Raw genomic sequence first — 21,381 nt, 5'->3', positions numbered from 1 at the left:
AGAGTCGTTACGAGATTGGAATTATAAACAATTCAATTTTCTTACAGCCTTTTCATTTTTCCTCACGCCGGACCGGATATCAAGTATCTGCTGGGGTTCCTGCGTACGCAACTTTCCACTTCTGTAACCGTCTTTCTCGTGTTCGGACCCAAGGTAATCCATATTACTTCAAGGGATTTTGTAGTGTAAAACTCTAAAAGAAAATGTTCATTTTTGAAGTATTCGTTACAATATTTGTAACAAATGTTAGTAATTTGTTGGAATATTTATTACATTCTGTTCGATTTCAGGTGATTCGAGTTTTGCGAGGTCAGGGCGACCAATGGGATAGCCGTGCCAGGGCTCGTGGGATTACGGCGAGCTTCTCATTGAACGGAACTGGTCTGGTACCAGAGGAAACAACAGACTTGATTCAAGAAAACGAGGAACTGAAGGTGAATAAAAGTCTTCTCCATTTACCTGGTTTGCCCCTAAAATAAAAAGTTACGATTAGTACAAGATAAGAATAGCTTAGACTCGGGACAAATTCATATCTACGGATGTGTTATGAAACATAGGAAGAGATCCAGAAGCTGGCAGCGCAAATTGAATTCATGAAAATCGTGCACATGGAGATGTATAATCGTCACATAAAACCGAAAGCTGGCGGATACTTTAGTACCCACGGCCACGGTCATGTTCATCCGTCCTCGGCACAGAGTCCCATCGCCAAGAGTTCGACGGCCAGTTTTATATTGAAAGTATGTACCTAAGTCGATCTATTGAACGGAGATCAGACCGCGAATACAGCGAAGACGAATTCATACATGTATCTCGCTAACAGAGTCTGTCTCGATTTTTCACTGTGTTCGCGGTCGTCCCTACGATGTAAGTTGACCACGCCGAGAACATATTGAAAAATACAGTCAAGTAAATTATTGAGCAGACAGCCGTGGAACGGGGGGCGAGTGCGGCCGCGGCTGCCGCGGTCGAGGATTCCACTTTCCCTTCCGGCAGCTTGCACAGAGCGCGCAGGATGGAAATTCTGAAGGAACGGAAAGCTGAGAGGGAGAGAGAACGAGAACGGGAAAGAGAAAAGGAGAGGGAGAAGGAGAAGGAGAAAGAAAAAGAGAAGCAGAAGGAGCAAGAGAAGGCGAAGGAACAAGAAAGGGTGAAAGAGCAGGAAAAGGCGAAAGAGCAGGAAAAGGTGAAAGATCAAGAGAACGCAAAAGAACAAGAAAAGACAAAAGAACAAGAGAAGGTGAAAGATCAAGAGAAGGTGAAGGAACAACAGAATGAAAAGCAGACAGAGATGGCTAATGAGAGGAAGGAGAAACAGTCAGAAAATGAAAAAGACAAGGAGGTAGAAAAGCAAGAGAATACACAACAAAAAAACGCAGAACCAAGCGTCTGACTAGTGCTACATAGTGATGAGGTGAGTCGTTTAGTTATTAATTGGTAAATATTTAAAAAGAATGTATAATAATAATATTTTCCTTATCATCATTCGCAGATATGGTTGTGACGAATGCAGTACACCGAGGAGAACGGCAAAAAGCTTGCGCGTGCAAACCGTGGAAATAAAATGCAGAAAAAGAGAAGTAAACTTAAATGGTATCCTTTCATAGATACGGATGAATTCAATCAGTAAATAATAAATAATAAATCACTGCGATCGCATAATTCATTTGTGGTAGCAACTTGTCCTCGTAGCTTTACCAGAAACCATTTCTGTTACCATCGAGTGATACACGAATCAACAATGAAAAATGTATCATTACATTTAGCGATAAAGAGAAACATTGTTCACGATTCGGTTAGGGAAACGAGAGATTTGTTATTAATTCGTACGCTTGTCGTAACGATAAAAATTTACTTTCGTAAGAATTACACCGAGATGTTTGTCAAGACGAGATAAGGAAGATCGTACTTACTAGCTAGTGAAGTTATCATTCTGGCGATTAACGTCCATAAAAATCGTACATTAGATATCATTTATCATTCGAGGACTTCAGTGATTCGAATATTCGATAAAAACAATTCGAATACCATCCGAATACCTGACTGTTCCAGTACTGGGGTGCTCGAAACTTGACTACTCGACTACTTAAGTACTCGAATAACTTACTACTCTAACAATACTCGAATACACGAGTAATCGAATCCTTCGCTATACCAATATTATCGGGATACATGACTATGCGAATAATTGACTATGCCAACATTATTAGAATCGTCCCAGGAGTACCACAAATCAGCTTATTAATCATTGTTTCGCGAATCAATCACTCTGATATCTGGTTTTCCAAAGAACAATTAAACGACATAGAAGAAGGACTTCCTAAATGTAAATGTGACGTCGAATACGTTGCAGTAAGTACTTTAACGATACGTGCCATTTTTTAATTTACTATGAGAAACAAAGATAGAGAAAATCAAAGGTTATAATACCAACTGTCATTCTTTTAGTGATGTTGATATATTAGTTGGTGAGATTCGTCGTCAAAGGCACGAATTGTGTGTTCATTTCTATCGAAGGTACGATTAGATAAACGTTTTTAAACCTATTTGTTACGAAATTTCTACCATCAATCATACAAAGCTTCTTGACATAAGTGTAAATACATTGTTGTCGGTACATTGCACGGGAACCTCGAGGCTATGTAGGTGAGTTATTGTACTTTTTTGTAGTAGCTACAAAGAATTCGAATGTCAAATAAATGGAATATGTCAGCCACAGTTAAAATCAGTCTTCGCTCGTGTAAAGCACCGACGACAAGTTACATTCTAATTTCATCTTCGAGCAACGTCTCCTGAGTATGCGTGAATCATACATGAATTTGTGTGAACGAATGAAATCATATCACAGTACGTACCGAGTAAGAACTGCAATTATCAATTATACACTCTATCGATAGCGTTACTTAACCATTTACTTGGCAACTGTCCGAATGCATACCAGTTGCTTCATGATATCATGGCGGCGTACGAATGAAAGAACCATTACGAGGCGTAAAGAAAAAAAAAAATACATGGTGCAATTGACGACCAATCGACTCGTTACAATTTAAACACGAGGTGTGTGCTTGTTTTATGCTAACAAATCAAATTAAAAACAATTCCCCGCTACTTTCTGTACCAATGGTACAGGAGAACTGAAATCAAATCTGAAAGTAACTCGAAATATTAGCGTGAATCCATGTTATTTACAAGCAATATTTCCAATTAAAGGGCTAAATATTGTACGTCGAATACAAAACTGTAAGAAACTGGGAAATGATTTGCGGGAATCCCCGTGTTCGAGTAAACGGGCAGTTTCGACTTCGTCACTTGAAAGCGGGGATGCTGTATCGACGACAGATACAGATTAGAGGTGCAAGAATTGCTTCGGGAATGAGAAAAATTTATTCGTATCAACGCCCCATTTTCTACGCGACAAACTTCTTTGACTTTTCTAACGTCCTTTCGCCGAGATAAGCATTCTCCAATGAATAATTTAAATAACGCGGATAGTCGGTAAAATGATAATTGAGAAAAATGGCTGAATTCGCCCTCGTTTGCGTACCCGACGGACAGAATTCTCGAAACGAAGTTCAAACCGAAAGTAAACAAACGCAATTCGATCCCGACTCGCTCGATTCATTTCGAAAATTGTTATTTACTATTTGGTTCACGACGATGTATAAACTAGGAGAAGCGGATGGGGGTATGCGACAGTTGAAAGTACACAAAGACTAAGAAAAAAAATCGTTGTATCGCACAAAGTATCGATAAGTAACGAGCACGTAAAGCATTTTATTATATGATTGGAGAAGTAAAATTAAATTGGAAATACGTCATAAAGAACGCGCATTTTATACGACAATAAGATAAAATCTAAGATATTTTCTCGTTACTGGTAATTCAAGGAGCTCACGATTCGTCACTCGCCAGAACAATTCGTTGTGAGGAGGCTTTCGTTCCGAACACTGAAAATTCCGCGCACGTCATTCGAATAACGATGCGTCTGTTGCGAAAGCAATTTGTTGGGCGCTCCTGCGTGTGGCAATTTTGTGATTTTACAATATCCAAAATAGGGAAATTCGATTGTTGTTCAATCGTAATTCAGTTGTAATTGTAATTCAGTTACAATTCAATTTCAGTTTACTTATAATTCAACTACAGTTTGATAGTTTAATTGAATCAGAGTTGAGTTATAATTAAATGACAGTTAAACCGTAATTCCAGTAGAAACATAATTGCATTGTACAGAATGCAGATCATTAAAGATTAATATCTAACCATATTTTTTAATAACAAATAAAAGATGAATTATTTTGTATTCGAGTTAAAAAAATTATGAATAGTAAGTTACATAGCAAAGTTGCCAGACGGAAGAGACAATTGTTAAATAATGATAAATAGCGATCATGTATCATGTTAAAACACACGCTAGAATCTCGCAATGTTCAACATAATTCGCACGAGCCTGGCGAGCTTACATGTATAGATCAGGATCAATGACCGTAAGGGAGCGATCGTTGCATCGCGAATCAATTTACATACCGACTACTTCGACATCATTTTAGGAGTTTCTCACTGTGGTCATCGTTACAATAGGCGACCGAACGCGGCCAACAAAATATCGCTGTCTGTGTCTGTTTATCGTGTGTACCGTCATTGTTGAATATGCGACTAATCGACGCGCGTAAACACGTCACCTGTAATTAGGGTATCTCTGTTGAAGTCAATCGACATAATGGAACGATTAATTCTTCGATTCTCCTTCGATGAATTTTCGTTTGAAATCTTAATTTTATAATTGATAACGAGAGTTCAAATATAAATTGTATAATATTTTCAACATTAAAAGTATTTAGTCGTGTATCGGATACAATAAGAATTTATTATTATTTACTGAACGTTATTGGTCTGATTACTACTTGAAGATATGATATTCAATGAAAAGAAATTGCGACGAAGGAAAATCGAAGGAAAAGTCAGCGTTGGGGATCGTCTCGCTCGAAATTGCCTCGAGATGTAGAACTAACTTGCGATGCGAATGGTTCGCGCATTCACTCGCGAGCTCAAAGTAGTTTTACAGTAGAGAAGCGTTAATCGAAAGTAGCCATGTTGTTGCTTAAGACATTTAGGATAGGGTTAACGCTAATGGACAGTTGGTCGAATCGATGAAAAACTTTGAATGAAGAACTGACGAATTCGAAATTCTGATCATGGAAAATATTGAAGTATTAAATCGTAATACGAAATAAATTGTTCAGGGTGATCTATATTTACACTAGGGTTAAAACTACTCGAATTGTCCTCTATTCGAATATTCAAATAATTCAGTAATTCAATGGTGAATACCATTCAAATACCATTTGACTACTATTCGAATAAAATTCAAATACTATTTGACTCCTATTCGAATACTTGTCGCGTGAAATGGAAATCAAATTCTTCAATTTCGTCCTTCTTTTTCTAAACTTTATACTCGTGCATTTAAATATTACGATATTTACATAACGATATTCATATCCTCAAATATTCGAATACTAAGATATCTGAGTAGCGAAATTTGGATACTAAAATATTTGAATATTGAAGTATTCGAGTGGTTGTAGACCTATTACATTACAAATCAGTGCAACTTCGTCGATTCCTCCATGAAAATGTACGTAACGTTTAGATAATAATACCGATTTGGAGAGGACACGAAAAGTCGACATGAGTTCAGATAAAAAATAAGATCCTATCCGCTAGAGAGAGAGAGAGTCGTTGCAATCTATTCTGTTGTCAGCTAGGACGTTTGTTAAAGTTATCGCGTCGTCCCTTCTGTGGTGTAACTATGTAAATTGCAAACAATAGAACAGATACTGAGTGGAAGAAGAGAAAACAATGCTTTCGGTGTCGCTGTTGTAACTCGAGTTAATGTTAGTGAGAAAAGAAACAAAAAAAAAAAGACATAATGAAAACACTTCGAAACGAAACATATACCGGTTCACCGAAACGATCGACTCTGTAATCGACATCGCTCGAGGTCGATTTCGATTCTAGACGATCCCTCGATATCGCGATTCTACGCTACTGGCATCAGAAGTGTCGTAAGTTAATTGTATGATAGATTTTTGGCGTTACGCGAATTACGAAGAGTGGTATTAATTATTCCGAACGGTGAACAAGAGAATTCGTTGCGATCCCATCTGACACGTAAGAAAAGAAAAGTCTGTGTACAAGCGAAACCTAATTTGTAAAGATGTAATGTATATGTAATTTGTAAAGATATAATGTACAATGTAACATATAACGTCGATGAATATAAAGGTAACTGCGATTAACGTGGACGAAAGGAAAAACCTTCGGAGAAAATTCATTTCCAGTTTCGTTACTCACCCGACTGTTCCCTAAAAAAAAGTTTCGATCAATTAGGAAAGAGACGTTGACTTTACAGTTTATTTACACAGGCTACACAATGTACACTATGAGAGATATGAAGACTCGCGTGCGACCCGTTTTATGGACGCTTTAAAAGATTGCACGAAATTCACTCGCAGCTTGCCGTTGGCAGACCAAAAGAATCGTCGTATTCGTTAAACAAAATTGCACATCGCCATTACGGAAGTTATAATGTAACGCTGTATAGGTCGAGCAACAAGAACTTAACGAAACAAAATATAGTTTGTACAACAACAACAACAATGTTACAGAGAAAACGCGATTCGGAACGGCACCGAGACGCGCGCCGAACGATATATGTTTATATTATTCTAAAAATTGAACAAAACTGGCACGTAAACGTAATCAAAATTAATAATTCGATGTAACATGAATTCCAGCCTCACTGATTCGCTGATAAATTAAAGAAAAAGAAAAAAAAAAGAAAAAGGTGAGTGCAAGGGGTTAATTAAATTATATTATAATTGCATTAATTGGGCCAGTATTTATGCTCTTAGAATACAGAGCTAATTGTTTTTCAGCTTTAAGAAGGGTGAAAATAAACGAAAACGAAACAAAAATGTAACTTTTACCAAAGAATCGATTCCCTCAAAATTAAAAAAAAAAAAAAAAATTGTTGCCCATATAACTAAATAATAGAGAAAATGAAACTAAGAATCGTGAGGTAGGAACGCGTTGCTCCACAGTTCAGGCATCGAATTATTTCCATTTGGTTAGAATCGATAATAGCTACTTATAGAATCGCAGAAAACAAGAACATCGAGAGCATTAGTCAACCAGACACGGTTCAAGAAGCACTGTTGTTCGTAAATGAAGAATAATGAAAACGTATCAACAACATTCGTTCACGTGTTTGCTGGTTCTTTCGTTTTTCTTTTTTCTTTTTTTTTTTTATACGGCAGGCACGCACACTTACGCACACGTATACTCTAATATTTGGACATTTGTACTTGACGTATTTCAATCGCGTGTATAACAAAATATTCGAAGCTACATTTTTCTTTCTCGGCTCCGAGGATCGTTGAGCCACTTTACACGCAGGTATAGTTTGCACTGTCGTGCATTATAGTTGCACGATTTTCTTTAGTAACAAACCGTGAGGTAATACGACACGAAATTAATTTTAAAGTTAATGGCTGTTCCACGTTTAAGCAACAGAAATGGCCAAAATTTGATAAACGATTTAATTTTTCACTGCGAAAAGGTATATTCCGTAGTGTAAATTATATATTTTATTTAAGAAGTTGTTTGTCTTTTATTCATTCCTTGATATTTATTTTTTCGAACGATAAGAATTTTGCCCATTTCTGTCAAGACATGGATAAACGAAAGAGCCAAGTGAACCGAAGGCACATGTGCCAACGTTCGCCAAGGTTCGAGCACGTGTGCCTTTGGTGCATATTTAATTGACACCCGATAAGAAAGTTATAACAAACTCACTTAAACATTGAAATTTCATATTGTGCACAACTCACCTAATTAATGTGTCTCATCCTCGTGTTCCTCGGACGACTACCAGTTTCCAATGTGACTATTTAGAAAGTTGTACAGGAAGTTTGCAAATGATCGTGCGTCCAACAAAATCGAAATTTACACAAATCTCTGTCTTTTTTTTAATTTACGACACATTCACTACACTTGGACACACTATACTTGATCAATGACCAACACGTGTGTCCAAGAGCTTCCCCCACTCCGATCGCCGTCAGGTTACGCGTTACACGAGGATGCACGTGTCTCGATCTATTCTGTTCCGCGCTCTGCCCCACACTGACGCCTTTCTCTCTCGGCCGAGGCTCATATGGAGGGGATGGGTCCCGTGCGAGAGTCCCAACCCATTGGCTGCCTAGCTCGCGGGGTCTCTTCCCCTTCCACGCGCCGTATTCAAGACAGAAAATAGTTGTAGAGCGCGAATTTTAAAGAGATTAAATGGAACAAGTCAAATATGAACTCTCTTTAGCAACAATTTTGCATTTTCTCTATTTTGTTAGACTCACGATCTTTCACACATTTTTCAAAATAGTTTTCTAAATAGTTACTATGGAAACAGACCATCACCTTAACAATAAAGAAATTAAATACATTAATTAAGTGTGTTGTATTCCTGTGAAATTTCAATGTTCGTCAATGTTATAAATTCCTTATCGCGTATTGTTTAAAGAAATATTGATCCTTGTTTTTTTTTCTTATGTACGTAATGGAAAAAATTATCTTTTCATTTTGAATTCCATTTAGGGGCAATCTATAAAAATTCGAGGAAAAACGTAAACGCATTACTCGTTACAGTTATTTAGGCATGCGCGTAATTCGAAAATTCGTTAGGTCTACGTTTAAACCCCTTCGTTAAAAATACAAACGTCTTGTTAACAAGTTAACAAAAGTAACTTGGACCCCATGAATGTTTGTTTAAGATATAGCAGACCCTCCATTGTCTGAATCCTTGTTATAAATCATTGCTTAGCAACCTGTTTCCGATCGAAGATAAATCCTGTTTCTCTTCTTCGAAGATAAAAATTAATTAATATTATATCAAATAACATTTTATTTTATAATTATCTGAAGTAATTGTGTAATTGTTTTTCAAATAGCTTTCAAATTATTTCAAATACCCGCGTCTATTGATAATAATTTTAATAAAAAATATACGATACTAAAAGTTTGACATATCTAGTCTTTCACTATGCCTAAGTCAATTCTGACAACGAAGGTTCCACCAGACTCGCTAAAAAATTACTGAAAATCGTTTAAGTAAATTTCAATACAAGGAGGCATAACACTATCGGTTAAAACAACCGACGCAATCACTAACATAGTATAAATTTGCATTAATATTCACCCTAGAGATTAATCGCTGCGGAAACAATTTCACGCCGAAGAGGTCCACAATTTAAGCTTTGGTCAGTCGAGTAGTTTCCACAATGCAAACCATACCACAGTCTTCAAGCTAAAGTAATTTGGTCGAGTTTCCAACGTAAGGTTCCCTTTTTCCTAATCTTATCATCCCACATAAATTTCATCCCCGCGCGACACTGTATCGTCGTGCGTTTTATCAAACTCTTATCATTTCTTCCTATATGGCCTGTCTTCACCCTCGATTAATTAGTTAATACGCAATAACATAGGGTGCCTCAGGTACTCTTTCGAACAAATTCGCGTCGAATCTACAACAAGGATGTCTTGAACCTCAATAAATAAATAAATAAATACCAGAATCGTGACGAAATCGATCACAAACTTTGTCAGCATCCAGTTCAAAGAAAGATGGACGCCGAAACGAGGGACTCGAAGGAAAAACGAAGTAATCCCGACACCTCGATCATTTGTTGACGAAAGCAGAGCTCAACTCCTGGTAAACAATTGTTTATGTATATGACATTCTACTGAATCGTCGAATAACTTGGTTCGTTTGAAACGTATAAAAAATTGTTCTCGTTTCGCTTGTCTGTGAGGTTCACTTCTGCTTCGAACCCCTTGAACACCGCGACAACGGTGTTATTTGTATTATATAAATGTTCTAGTTTTGGTGTTCGCAAGAGTCGTCAGTTCGGTTACTCTCGCGTGACATAATGATATACGTACGAAAATAAATGAAACGAAATAAGACTTGAAGTTCCTAGTGAAAGTTGCTTCGCAATAACTGTACTGGATGGGCCGTAATTCGTGATACATTTGACTTTTTGTGATGAGAAAAATTCGAATGGCTGATATGAAATTGCTTTATACCGGGGCTGAGAATTTAAATAATATTCAAATAGCCAACTCCGTGAATTATAACCCAATAGTCAAATGTATGAATAATATTAAAATAGCCATATTCGAATTGTATTGAAACAGACAAGTCCTCGAATATTATTTGCCCTATTTCTTGCTTTTAAATTGATGCTCAAAATCGTCTCAATCGTGGCACGGCTCACGGGCCACCCTGTATAATTACTCGTCCATACGTTCACCGTATTCAACAGTACATCCCGAAACAGTGGTTTTTAATTAGCGTTGTCGATAGCAAAAATATTTCTACCACAAGTTTACAAGACATTCATTTCACACACCTTTAAATAACTTTGTGATCCATTACAATCTTAAAAATTTGTGTATCTACGATCAAAGGAGCCAATCTTCGATCTGAAACGATAGTTGTACTAAGAACCAATAACCGAATCTCAAAGTATTTGTTCAAGTAATGAATATACCGAGGTGAATCAATTCCTAGTCCACAAAAATATCCAACTCTGTAACATCCAGCTAGGACAATCTTGACCGATACATTTATTTCTCTGTACCGATGGAGAAAGAAAGATCACCCGTTATAGGATCGGAAAAATCGGAGAAAAGTACCTGGATCGCGTCGTCGATCGATGAAAATTCGAAGTTTTCTCTCATTCTTTTGAATATAATCCTCTCACTCGTGGAGAAACACTTCCTCAGAAATTACAGAAGAGATTTATGGAGGAGAATCGATTAAACGCTATCGTCCTGACCGTTTCCGCTCTGATCACCGTAATTATCCTTATCCTTGTCCGTATCTGTGTCCGTGTCCTTTTCTTTATCTTCGTCCATTTGCTCGTCGACAACTTTTTTTCGACCTTCGACCTTCTCCTCCTTGTCGTCCATCGTGAAATCCTCGCTTTTCACTGTCGAATTCGCCGAATGAGATTTGTTCAGCAATGAACTAAACTCGCCAAATTTCAGTATCTCCTCCATGGCTGATTGTTCTAGGTTCACCTATCGGGAACAAAGTAGGATTTCGTTTATTTATACTAAATCATATCATAGAATTCTACATTTATAAGCAGTGATTATAACAACGAATTCAATAAGATACCAAGGGAATACGTGAAAAATATCCAACCTTTCGTGGTCTGCCCCTCTTTCCTTTAGTAGGTGGGGAAATCGTTGGTTGGCAACTCGTGCTGGACAGGCTGCTCTTCCTCTTCGGCCACTGCATGTGCGAGTCCACGTGTTGCTTCAGCTTGTCCTGCCTGGCGAACATCCGCGGACAGATGCTGCAGGCGAACGGTCTCTCGCCCGTGTGGACTCTCCTGTGTCTAGCCAGGTGGGAGGCTCTCGTGAAGGCCAGAGTGCAAAGGTCGCAGGAGAAAGGTTTGTATTGCGCCCTGTCGGATTTGGCCAGTATGGGCCTGGTGGACTCTTTCCCATCGTGCAGGCTTGTCCTCTTCGAGGGACCGTCGCTCTTCTTCTTCATCGTTAACCTGGAACTCTCGTCCGCGCTCTTCGACGAATCCTGCAAGTTGAAAGGGAGGTGTAGCGCGAACGACGGGGTGCAATAGCGATTGCGTGAACCGACAAGAACGAGTGGGTTAATAACGTGCTTGGCGCAGCAATGTTAGTTGAACATAGATTCAAAGAGTATAGAAAAGTATTAAGGTATTGTATTCTGAAATTGATCTTTTCTGAGTTTTATGGCAACGTCGATTTAGGATAGGTACACCTCATTACTTTTACACTCAGTCCACCTACAGAGAAAACATATCGGTGTGCATTTATTGCGAGCATATTTCTTAAAATGGAAATGGGGATCAATCTCAACTGTGATCATCGTTTCCTACCAGACTCTCAGCTCGTTCTTGTAAGTCTTCGTTCATCTCTACGTCTGGTACCGTGGGATCTGTGGATCCGTTGTAACTCGAGTCGAATTTAGACGCGCTCGAGGAATCTTCGTAGTTGTCATCTCTCGCGGAGTCCTCTTTTAGGGTTGCCCGTTCCTTCGATTTGTATTCCTGTGACTCGGTGCTTCTCGAGGGCCGTCCAACAGAGACTCTTTTTTGGCCTTTGAATCTCGTCTCCCGTTTGTACATTGGCGGTGGCATGCGCCTCTAAACAATTCAGAGATGAATTAAAATATTAACAAGCTGGCGTCTATGCTTGTAAAATATTTAATTAGACGAGACAAGCGTCTATGATATTCATATTCTTCTCAATAGAAGAAGGCTCTACGAAGAGACCCGAAACGTTCCCTCGAGTAACTCAATTTTCACTACATTTCATTCCTGTTCCTCTAAAATACCAACAAGGGAGGTTCTCCCAGCGTTATTTCATTTATCCAAAGTAATAACGTTGGGAAAATAGTTCTCCTCTCCTGGAGAAAATTGTTTCAATGTAAATAGTTCCAAGCGCAAGAAAGCGAACGAGCACCTCAAAATTATTAAACCGACTCGTTGCGCGTGGATTCAGCAGCGGAAAAATTAATATCGACGGGAGAACGTGCACTATTTAAATTGCCGGAGCACGGGAACTTTTTTATGAAAATTTAATTAGCCCCGTCCGTGTCACGTGCATGTCCGAACTAACTTCTATTAATTTGGCTAAACTTACGATTCTATCCACCTGGCCGAGAACTTTTCGAGACGCACCGCTGAATCCACGGTGATCAAAGGGAACGAAACGAGCTACCGTGGTTTTTCTTTTTTTCTTACCACGGTCTTGATTAATTATTAGACGACGTCCAGAGGGAACGATAAAACGAACGGAGGAAGCGTCCACGACTAAGTCGACGTTTCTCGTTTTCAAAGAAACTCGACTATGAGTCGCCTTGTGCATACATCAACAGAGAGGCTCGCGAAATGGCGAGAACACGATTTCATTTAAGCCGTCAACGAGCGTGTGATTATTTCATTTCGGGCTATTTTTCAATGTTAGTAAATACATAAAATAATTTATGTATTTAAACTTGTAAAAAAATATACCTGTACATATACAAACAATATTAATTATTCACTCAGTGTGAATATTGTATATGTTTTATATGTCGTATTGAACTTTTGAGTACAATTCAGTTAAGTAAAAATACATAAAAACTTTTGAAATGACTACAGTCTCGCGTGTCCTACTTGTTATCAGGTCGTTCAGGAAGTAATGTCGTATCTTATCGTGGTTGGAAGAATATAATGCCTCGTTTACGATATATAGGGCATGGAATGAACTGTGTTATAAGTAGACTGCGGATTTTTTTGCGTTTATGGTAAATGAAAATACAGGAAGATCCACAGTCTAGTTTAATTAATTTCTCTTTCATGGCGAATTAAAAAATTCCTAACGTAAAATGAATCACACATAATAGACCACTAGCCCACAGTTCCTCTTTTATTTGTTTATGCAGGCATAAAACAGAAAATCATGGCTGTCATGCACATGCAAGGTTGGTTCTCACGAGAATGGTTGTGTCACACGAATATGGCGCATGGTAACGAACGCGTTAGGCAATGCTCAATTAATATAGAAAGATAATATTTTCAGTAAAACGCGTTGTATATAGAGGATGTTGCTCGGCATGTGGAACCCAATTCAACAGAACAACAATGAAAAACGTTCGTGTAAACATGTGCTCTCTTTGGTCATGTTTCACAGTTCTGGTAGCAAATTACTCTCTTTAGCAATAGAGGTTTTGTATTTATAAGAATGACCTAGGTGAATTGGAGTCAAGTAGAGTTCATCAAGCAGATAAAGGAGGATATTAAAAAATGATCGATTCTGGAATCATTTTTTTGCCGTGCGGTACCACCACGTCCCAAAAGCTTCATGCTATATTACTTATAATCTACAAATTTTAACTCATCTGAACTAACGATTTGCGTTTCCGAAGTTCGCACGGGTTCGTCGAACGATTCCTCGTGACCGTCGATCACCATTGGATCGTCCTCTACCTCGATTTCTTCAACTTTGATGTGATCTTCCAACGACTCTACGGAAGACTGTTTGGGTAAAAACGGGATGACTGACGGTTCTTTCATGTATTCGGTCGTGTGGACCCTGGTTTCTATGTGACGCCATTGCATTCGGGTCTCGACTCTGGTGTACGGGCTACGAGTGCTTTCCTGGTTCCTCTGATCACCCGACAGACCTCGAACCTCTAGGTCCGTCGCAGTCTTTATCAGGGAGGGCAAGTGCTCCTCGGCGACATCGATGGAGCCTCGATACATGAAGTCTAGGAGGCATTCCATTTCTTCCACCGCCACCCCTGTTCAAACATTCGTTAGATTTATTGAAAATTATTAAAAATTAACTCAACTAATATTCAAATACATATGAAATATTACAATGTAGTGGTTGGATAGTCCCATGCCTAGTTCTAACTGGCAGTGTTTTAAAAAAGAATGCAGATGTTACGTAACTGGTTGATTTGCAAGTATTAACTCACCTTTTAAAATGAGAATCGGTTGCTCGCCATAGTGCTCTTTGAAAACTCGCTCGAAGTAAGGGCTGCATGCTGCCAACACTAATCTGTGTGCTCTCAGCATGCCACCCTGGCAAGCTAAGGTCGTGTCGGTCAAAGAACCACTCTTATACAGTCCTTCGAATAATCCAGACAAATTCGCCAGGTGATTGTTCCACGTGAGATTGAACGTCTTCTCGCCCATTATTATAGCACGTTGAGTCACCTCTAACAGAAATAACAAATACTTAGCATTAGAAGAAGTAAAATAAAACCTATTTCTGAAAAATATAATTGTAATTTTAATTTATTTTTTGTCAACGTCATCAAACTTAAATCACTCATCGATCTAATGATATAAGAAAACAAGAGGACAATTTGTTGATTCTCCCTTCGTGGTACGCATTTTTAAAAATATCGACTGCTAGAGTCTATCACTGCCAGGATGACTATAACTTTACGAAACTCTTGATTTCTCGGTTCAGGAAAAATTGTTGAAATTGTTGCACATCATGCACGAACGATGTGTGGCTAATAATCGAGTATGGTACATTTCCTATCTTACCTATTATTGTTACATCATAATTGAAACACTCAACGATGCGGGTGGCACGTCATTTTAATTCATACGCCGCGCACAATTATTCGAATCTTCCGCGTCGAGATATTCATGTAATACTCGGTGTGTAGCAATTGCATGCGTGTTGCAAAATTTTACATAGCTCGTATGAATGTCCAAACATGGTAGTGTAGTTTCCAACAGTATTGTCGCCTCCACCAATCGGTAGGAGGCTCGTGACAAACAGTGATAATCTGATTAATGTATTGGCTGCGGTTATCACAAATACGGAGGTCAGTATTCGCCAAATAGCAAGAAATAGGGGAATCAATTGGAGTTCAGTCTATCGAATATTACAAACCACTCCAATATCGTACATACCATGTATTTGTACAGCAAGAAATGCCAGAGGGCAATTATCAACTTTACTTTGCATTTGATTTCAGTCGCCTCTTTAAATTATAAACAGGAATTATTTCTTCCTTATGCACGCATTCTTGGTTTAATTAATACTTCAATTAAACGAACCAACTATGAAAGCGATGAGACGAGACCGGTTATCAAGGTAGACAGCACCGTTGGTAAGCCTCGATATTCTAGGACGTACTGTCGATAAGACAGCTCGATCTATCGGTACTATAGAACACAATTGAGAAGTGTGTTTAACCAAATAGAGTTCTACATTGCCAACTCTACGAAGCTACTAAGCGTACCTATAAGAAAACGTCGCAAGTGACATGAAGTTGTTTCGACAAACATTAAATAGACAATTGGACACATTATGCACTAGACAGTTAACTCGGTAGAATGATTTATATAATTTAATAGTGTTGCTCCCATTTCCCCCAATGGTCCTGTAAGTCTAGCTCGATACGAGTCATCCGAAGCCCAAACGAGACACCCCAATCTGTAATAAGTTTTCCAGGTTCATTCCTGCGACTTGTGTTAGAAAAAACTGCTGGAACGTTGAAAGGAAAATTCTCCAACGCAATTACGAGGAAACCGTATTCGACGTAGCTGTATAATCTATGAGGGAAAAGAAGGAAACAGGGGGTGTATGGGGGCAGAGTTGGCCAAATACGTAGGAACACCAGGGGGGTGCGTGTACATACACGAGCAGGGGGTGAGAAGCAGGACGAAGAAGGGCAGAGCGATCCGGCGATGGTCATGCGCAGTCGCAGTGCCTAGGCCCGATCCATAATTTCGTTGGTGGACCCCCATCACGCATTACCAAAGGGCTTTACGTTCGTGTGCAGACTGCACGCACCCTTTTTTTCCTTCGGTTTCGTCGCAGATACGTCACAGCAGCGGAGGGGGACAGGGGGTCACGGAAATCGACGACCATCGAAAGAGGAGCCCCCCTCGCGACATAGCGAGCAGTCTTGACTCGCATCGTCGCCACAGTAAGGGCTTCTGCATCAGCATGCGTAAAATATATTACCATGACGATGACATTTGCCTTGCATGAATTATTAACGAGGGAGGGGTATTACTAGTTCGAGAATTCCTGTTGAAATTATAGTTAACTGTCTAACTGGTCCGAACAAATTATAGTTAAATAAATATTTGTGGAGTGTATAACGTTTGTAAATATTTTTCTGATATTTCTCTCGGCCTCGGAAACTCAGACTTTCCACTTGTTTAGATGATCTTCTTATGCCCCCCTCTCGCAGCCTGAGAAACACAGCATTATCCAGTGGAAGGGGGGAAAGCAAAATGGCCCCCGTTTCGAATTCCATGGACCTAAGAATCTCTGGACGGAGTCTAAACTGAGTTTGCAGGCGCGGTAAGGCGTGATGGGAGACGTGCGGGCAGTGTGCCGAATTCTCGTTTGTCATCGGCAACCTACGGCAGGCTTCGGTTGGATTCGGTTTCTACGTATGCTTGTAGGCCAATCGTAACGTCTACGAGGCCACCATGTTCGGTATTTTAAAAACTCTACGTTCATTGGTTAATGTCAACCAATCAAAAATAACGAAATAGTTTATCGTTTAAAATAGCCATTATTTCAAATGAACCGGCATTATTTTTATTTTCGAATGACTGTACCGAAACTAGTGTCACGGAAAAATGATTTCGAACGGTTACTTTTTATTTTCATTTGAATGAAAATTTGCCCGGGTCTGATTACACATGCCACGTTTAACTGGAAACGAAAATGTGATCAGCAACGATGGTCATGTATGAATTTCGAAAGTACCGACTATGCCCGTTTTAATCGTTTATTGCGAACGAAAAAGTTATCGTTGCACGTCATCGAGAGTCAATACGATAACAATGCGTTCCTCGTTGAAATAAAAATGCCTGCGCACGCTACGAACCGTCCGAGAGCAATTATTTAACTCGTCAACGCAAGTACTATCGTTCATCGTCACAATCACCCATAATCGTTCACTCTAATTAAGGTTGCTGCTTCAAGATCAATGTCCTCCGCGTGTGTCTATGCGTTTGCGAACACTAAATTTTCGACGCGCTCCGGCTCGATAACTTAATTCCTTTGTAGCAGCAAAACTTTGTACGGCGCGCGCGCGCGCGAACGGAATTTCTATAGTAAATTGTGATTTATTGTTACCGTGACGCGAGTACCGCCGAAGCATTAAAGGGACAGGATTTATTAAATTTTCGCCAAGTATCAGTGGTAGCCAAGTTGAAACAGTTTGATTTACATTCCCGTGGCACCGACCAAAATTCTCTAGACAGAAATTCCGATAACGGTAATCTCGGCGTGGCGGGAAATCCGTTCTAATAATAAATAAATTGAAATTCTCCCGACTTGGGCAAACATTGAAAGATATCGGGGCCGTTAGCGAGGCATTTAAAATTTAAATTACACCGAGTGTTCGAGCAGTTAAATGACGCAAGCAACCGATACAAATATTGTATTCGACTCGACAATCATTCTGAAATTATTTTTTAATTGCCACAGTGTCCTTTGTTAGGCTTCATTTTGTTGTGGTGTACATTTTTAAATATTTTGTTACGAAGTTTATCTCGCGACTGATATATTAATCTTTCCTTTTCCATTTTTACTATATTCATTATATAATTTGTAGTTTATTCAATTAATATGTTATATTTGAATGTTTCAATGCACGGTGAGCATATTTCGTAAAATTGCATTTTTACTTCTAACAAAGCTACAAGTAAATTCTTCCTGTAATTGCAAATATAGTACTATAATGTTTATGATTAAGGTATAACGACGTATAACACAATATTGAAAATTAACGGTGGTAATACGGTTGCATAACCTCCAACGTGTAAGTCTGTAATTTGCATATGCTCATAGACGCGTTATATCAAATTTCACGTTATAATAACATAATTCTATTAAAATTTGCAATTTCTGATGAGAACTGAAAGCAAATGTCGAAGGATTGAAATAAAAAAAAGTATCTTTGAGCGTTCTAAAGATTCCAAACGAGTAATTCTTCTTCGTTGCTCGACGATGTTAGCGCAAAATCGAAGCGTTACCAAGTCTGTTTACATAAGCGTCAAAGAAGGAAAAATGTGCATAGCAATGCTTATCATTGTATCTTACGTTTTCCTTCGTACGATTCAGTCCAATTATACGATCACGTTTCCCATCAAAAGAAATTTATTCCTAGCTACCTTATTACGCGTTCGATAATAATAAATAATTCTTAGTCTTTTAATAAAGCTTCGACCCTGTTACGATTGTTATCGAGAGCAAAGCAGACGAGGAAGCGAATACAGTTTAATTAATCCATGAAAGTTTCGGCCATGTTGTTTGGGTCATTTTCATTAAAGGAATATATCAAGTTATAAAATAATATACAATAAACAGAACTTTAACAAAATACTGCCACTTGTATTCGATCCTTTCGGTAACCTACCTTAAACTTTCAAACAGCAGGAAAACCTAGCTTAGAATGATATAACCTATTTTCACTTTCACATTACGTCAAACGTTTCCACTTTCAGATGCAGTCGTCATCTTCGATCGATTCGTGTTTATTTTAGTAATTAATGGCTATTTATCGGATCTAATTCATTATGGCATAGAATAAGCTTTTAATATTAATCTTATCGATCGACAAGGTAAATTATCAATTACAATCTTACTTACGACGAACAGAAGACAATCGACACGTACGGAACGATTTCTATGATCGATACAATTGTCGACGCTTGATTTTTTTTATTCATGGTAGAACATGGAGAGCACCTCTGTTCTGATAAATACGACCGATTGGAATGTCGCATCTTCGACGCTGATCCAGACCACCGGTCAATCATAAATTGACGTCGCTAACGTTATCGTGTAAGAGGAGGCGGATCTGTCGACGTCGCCAGGACGCCCAGGCGACTCTGCGCGAATAGGTCACTTCACAAGTCACAATGCTCTTGAGAAGCCTAATGAGTCGCTGCCACGCGGAAGGCTCTGTGCGCGATGCTTCATTTATGAAAATCAATCCCTCGCCCGGTGAAGCAAAGAGAAATAGAAACAAGACGGACATATCCCTTCGTTACTGTTTCAATTTTTTTCGAACGAGCTCCCGATAGTTTCACTCTGTCTCGTCGTACGAAATACATACGCTATAATTGAAGCTAATGCTCGGATAACACAGAGCAAAATGACGTCAAAACTGTGACACAGATATAATTTATGGCACCACGCGCCACGGAACACGTTTCGACCGAGTAGAGAGACTACGCAGGTGAGGTAAAGTAATTACTGACCGAGATGTGATAAACTTCATGCAAGGATCAAAATTTCGGGGAAAGGTAAATAATTAGGAATTGTAAAGTTAATTTATAGAGGAACTGTTGGAGGAGAAATTAAAATTGTAGAATCGAATACTTTATAATGATAAAAATTTTAACGAGGATAGAATAATTAATTCTACAATGTTGAAATTTAATTAACGACGTCCTAACTCCATAGTGCTGAAATCTAATTAACGTCTCAGCTCTTGTATTTGAGTGATCTTCGGATCTACAATTATTGAAATTGAAATGAATGATTTCGAATAAATAATCAATTGAAATGTAGACACGAGGTTGAGAAACACTACGCTATAGAGTATTACTCTCGGCAGCGATTGTAAACCACTCGAGTGAACACCTATCATTAGACTATGTAACGAGTGAAATAAATAAGTCGATGACAAAGTTCAACCTGCGCTTCCCGAGGCGTAGTCTCCCGTGGCTCCGATTTGTTCAATATTTTTCTGCAAATTGTTGTTCGACTCGCTTGGCTTGTGGTACAAAGTACTATTTCGAGTCACGTGACACGCTTCAAACATTATTTGTCTACACTCGGGTGCCCCGGAATACTCGAGCTTTGTAACAATACGAAATATTAATCTAACGATACTACACTTCGATAAGAAAAATGATTGATAACCAGATGTACGTGACCATCGTTATGGATATATGTACACAATGATGATAAAGTTATCGAGAATCGTGCACGATCGTATTAAAAACAGACATTCTGACACGAACTTCTACGTAACTCGATTTCCACGAATTTCTTTTTGTTCAAGACTGAGAAGCGCGCACCGAAATGGGAGCACTTGGAGCCGAAGTTAATTATGTGTCTTTATATTCAATCATATATAATTGAAGTTTGAGTTTGAGTTTTTTACAAATAGAGCACGCATAGCAAAGTCCTTCCAAAAGCTTGCATCATGCAAAATATATTCATTCATATATCAAAAAAAATGGGGGTCCGAGTCTTGGGGAGCGAAACACTCAATTGTGCGCGTTGCAGCCCATATGGCAGGTGTGCACATGGTTACTGTGAGGGATGTATATTGCTTCTATGGGGCCCCCGTTCGCCAGGGGGTCTAGGGCCCCAGCCCCCCAACATGCATATGCGCCCGAGGACTATGCTTTTAAAATTTTTTAAAAGGTTTTATCTGAAAGCATATGCCTCGAAAGTATACGCGTGCTAGGGGGGCTGGGCTCCCCAGACTCCATGTCGAACAGGGGGCCCCCTGTCCCCTGCCGAACAGGGGGCCCCCTCGACAGCAATATAAATATATCCCTCACAGTAACCATGTGAACACCTGCGAGGTACGCTGTAACACGCACAGCTGGGGACTTCGCTTTCAAGCCCTAGGACCCCCATTTTTTTACTAACTGTAAATCGTTAGCGCTAAAATTTATTATACTGTACGGTGTATACCATATACCGTACACTTGCATTTGATGCACTGGTTGAGTAAATAAAAAAAAAAAAAAAAAAAATAAATTAACGACGTAT

General features: G+C 38.9%; 2 protein-coding genes across 7 annotated transcripts in view; one reads left to right on the top strand and one right to left on the bottom strand.

Moving 5' to 3' along the window:
- LOC128877267 (probable G-protein coupled receptor CG31760) overlaps positions 1-7,899 on the top strand; it is a 29,937-nt gene extending 22,038 nt beyond the window's left edge. Inside the window, exons 14-18 of one of the 2 annotated variants that reach the window (XM_054124423.1) lie at positions 48-153; positions 291-434; positions 558-740; positions 926-1,414; positions 1,493-7,899. In XM_054124423.1, coding sequence (XP_053980398.1) covers positions 48-153; positions 291-434; positions 558-740; positions 926-1,393 — 901 coding nt within the window. In that variant the 3' untranslated portion in view covers positions 1,394-1,414; positions 1,493-7,899. Of the gene's footprint in view, positions 1-47; positions 154-290; positions 435-557; positions 741-922; positions 1,415-1,492 lie in introns of both variants that reach the window. The other variant, XM_054124422.1, reaches the window with a different exon arrangement.
- LOC128877268 (uncharacterized) overlaps positions 1-21,381 on the bottom strand; it is a 29,046-nt gene that overhangs the window by 1,084 nt on the left and 6,581 nt on the right. For 3 of the 5 annotated variants that reach the window (XM_054124425.1, XM_054124427.1, XM_054124426.1), the window contains exons 2-8: positions 14,573-14,815; positions 14,001-14,392; positions 11,985-12,251; positions 11,267-11,659; positions 7,893-11,139; positions 274-470; positions 46-193 (exon numbers count right to left, since the gene is read on the bottom strand). In XM_054124425.1, coding sequence (XP_053980400.1) covers positions 10,876-11,139; positions 11,267-11,659; positions 11,985-12,251; positions 14,001-14,392; positions 14,573-14,815 — 1,559 coding nt within the window. In that variant the 3' untranslated portion in view covers positions 46-193; positions 274-470; positions 7,893-10,875. The remainder of the gene's footprint in view (positions 1-45; positions 194-273; positions 471-7,892; positions 11,140-11,266; positions 11,660-11,984; positions 12,252-14,000; positions 14,393-14,572; positions 14,816-21,381) is intronic. The other 2 variants (XM_054124428.1, XM_054124429.1) reach the window with 2 other exon arrangements.

Source organism: Hylaeus volcanicus, chromosome 5 (genome assembly GCF_026283585.1).
Source record: "Hylaeus volcanicus isolate JK05 chromosome 5, UHH_iyHylVolc1.0_haploid, whole genome shotgun sequence".
Lineage (NCBI taxonomy): Eukaryota > Metazoa > Arthropoda > Insecta > Hymenoptera > Colletidae > Hylaeus > Hylaeus volcanicus.
This window is presented reverse-complemented; position numbering and strand designations above follow the sequence as displayed.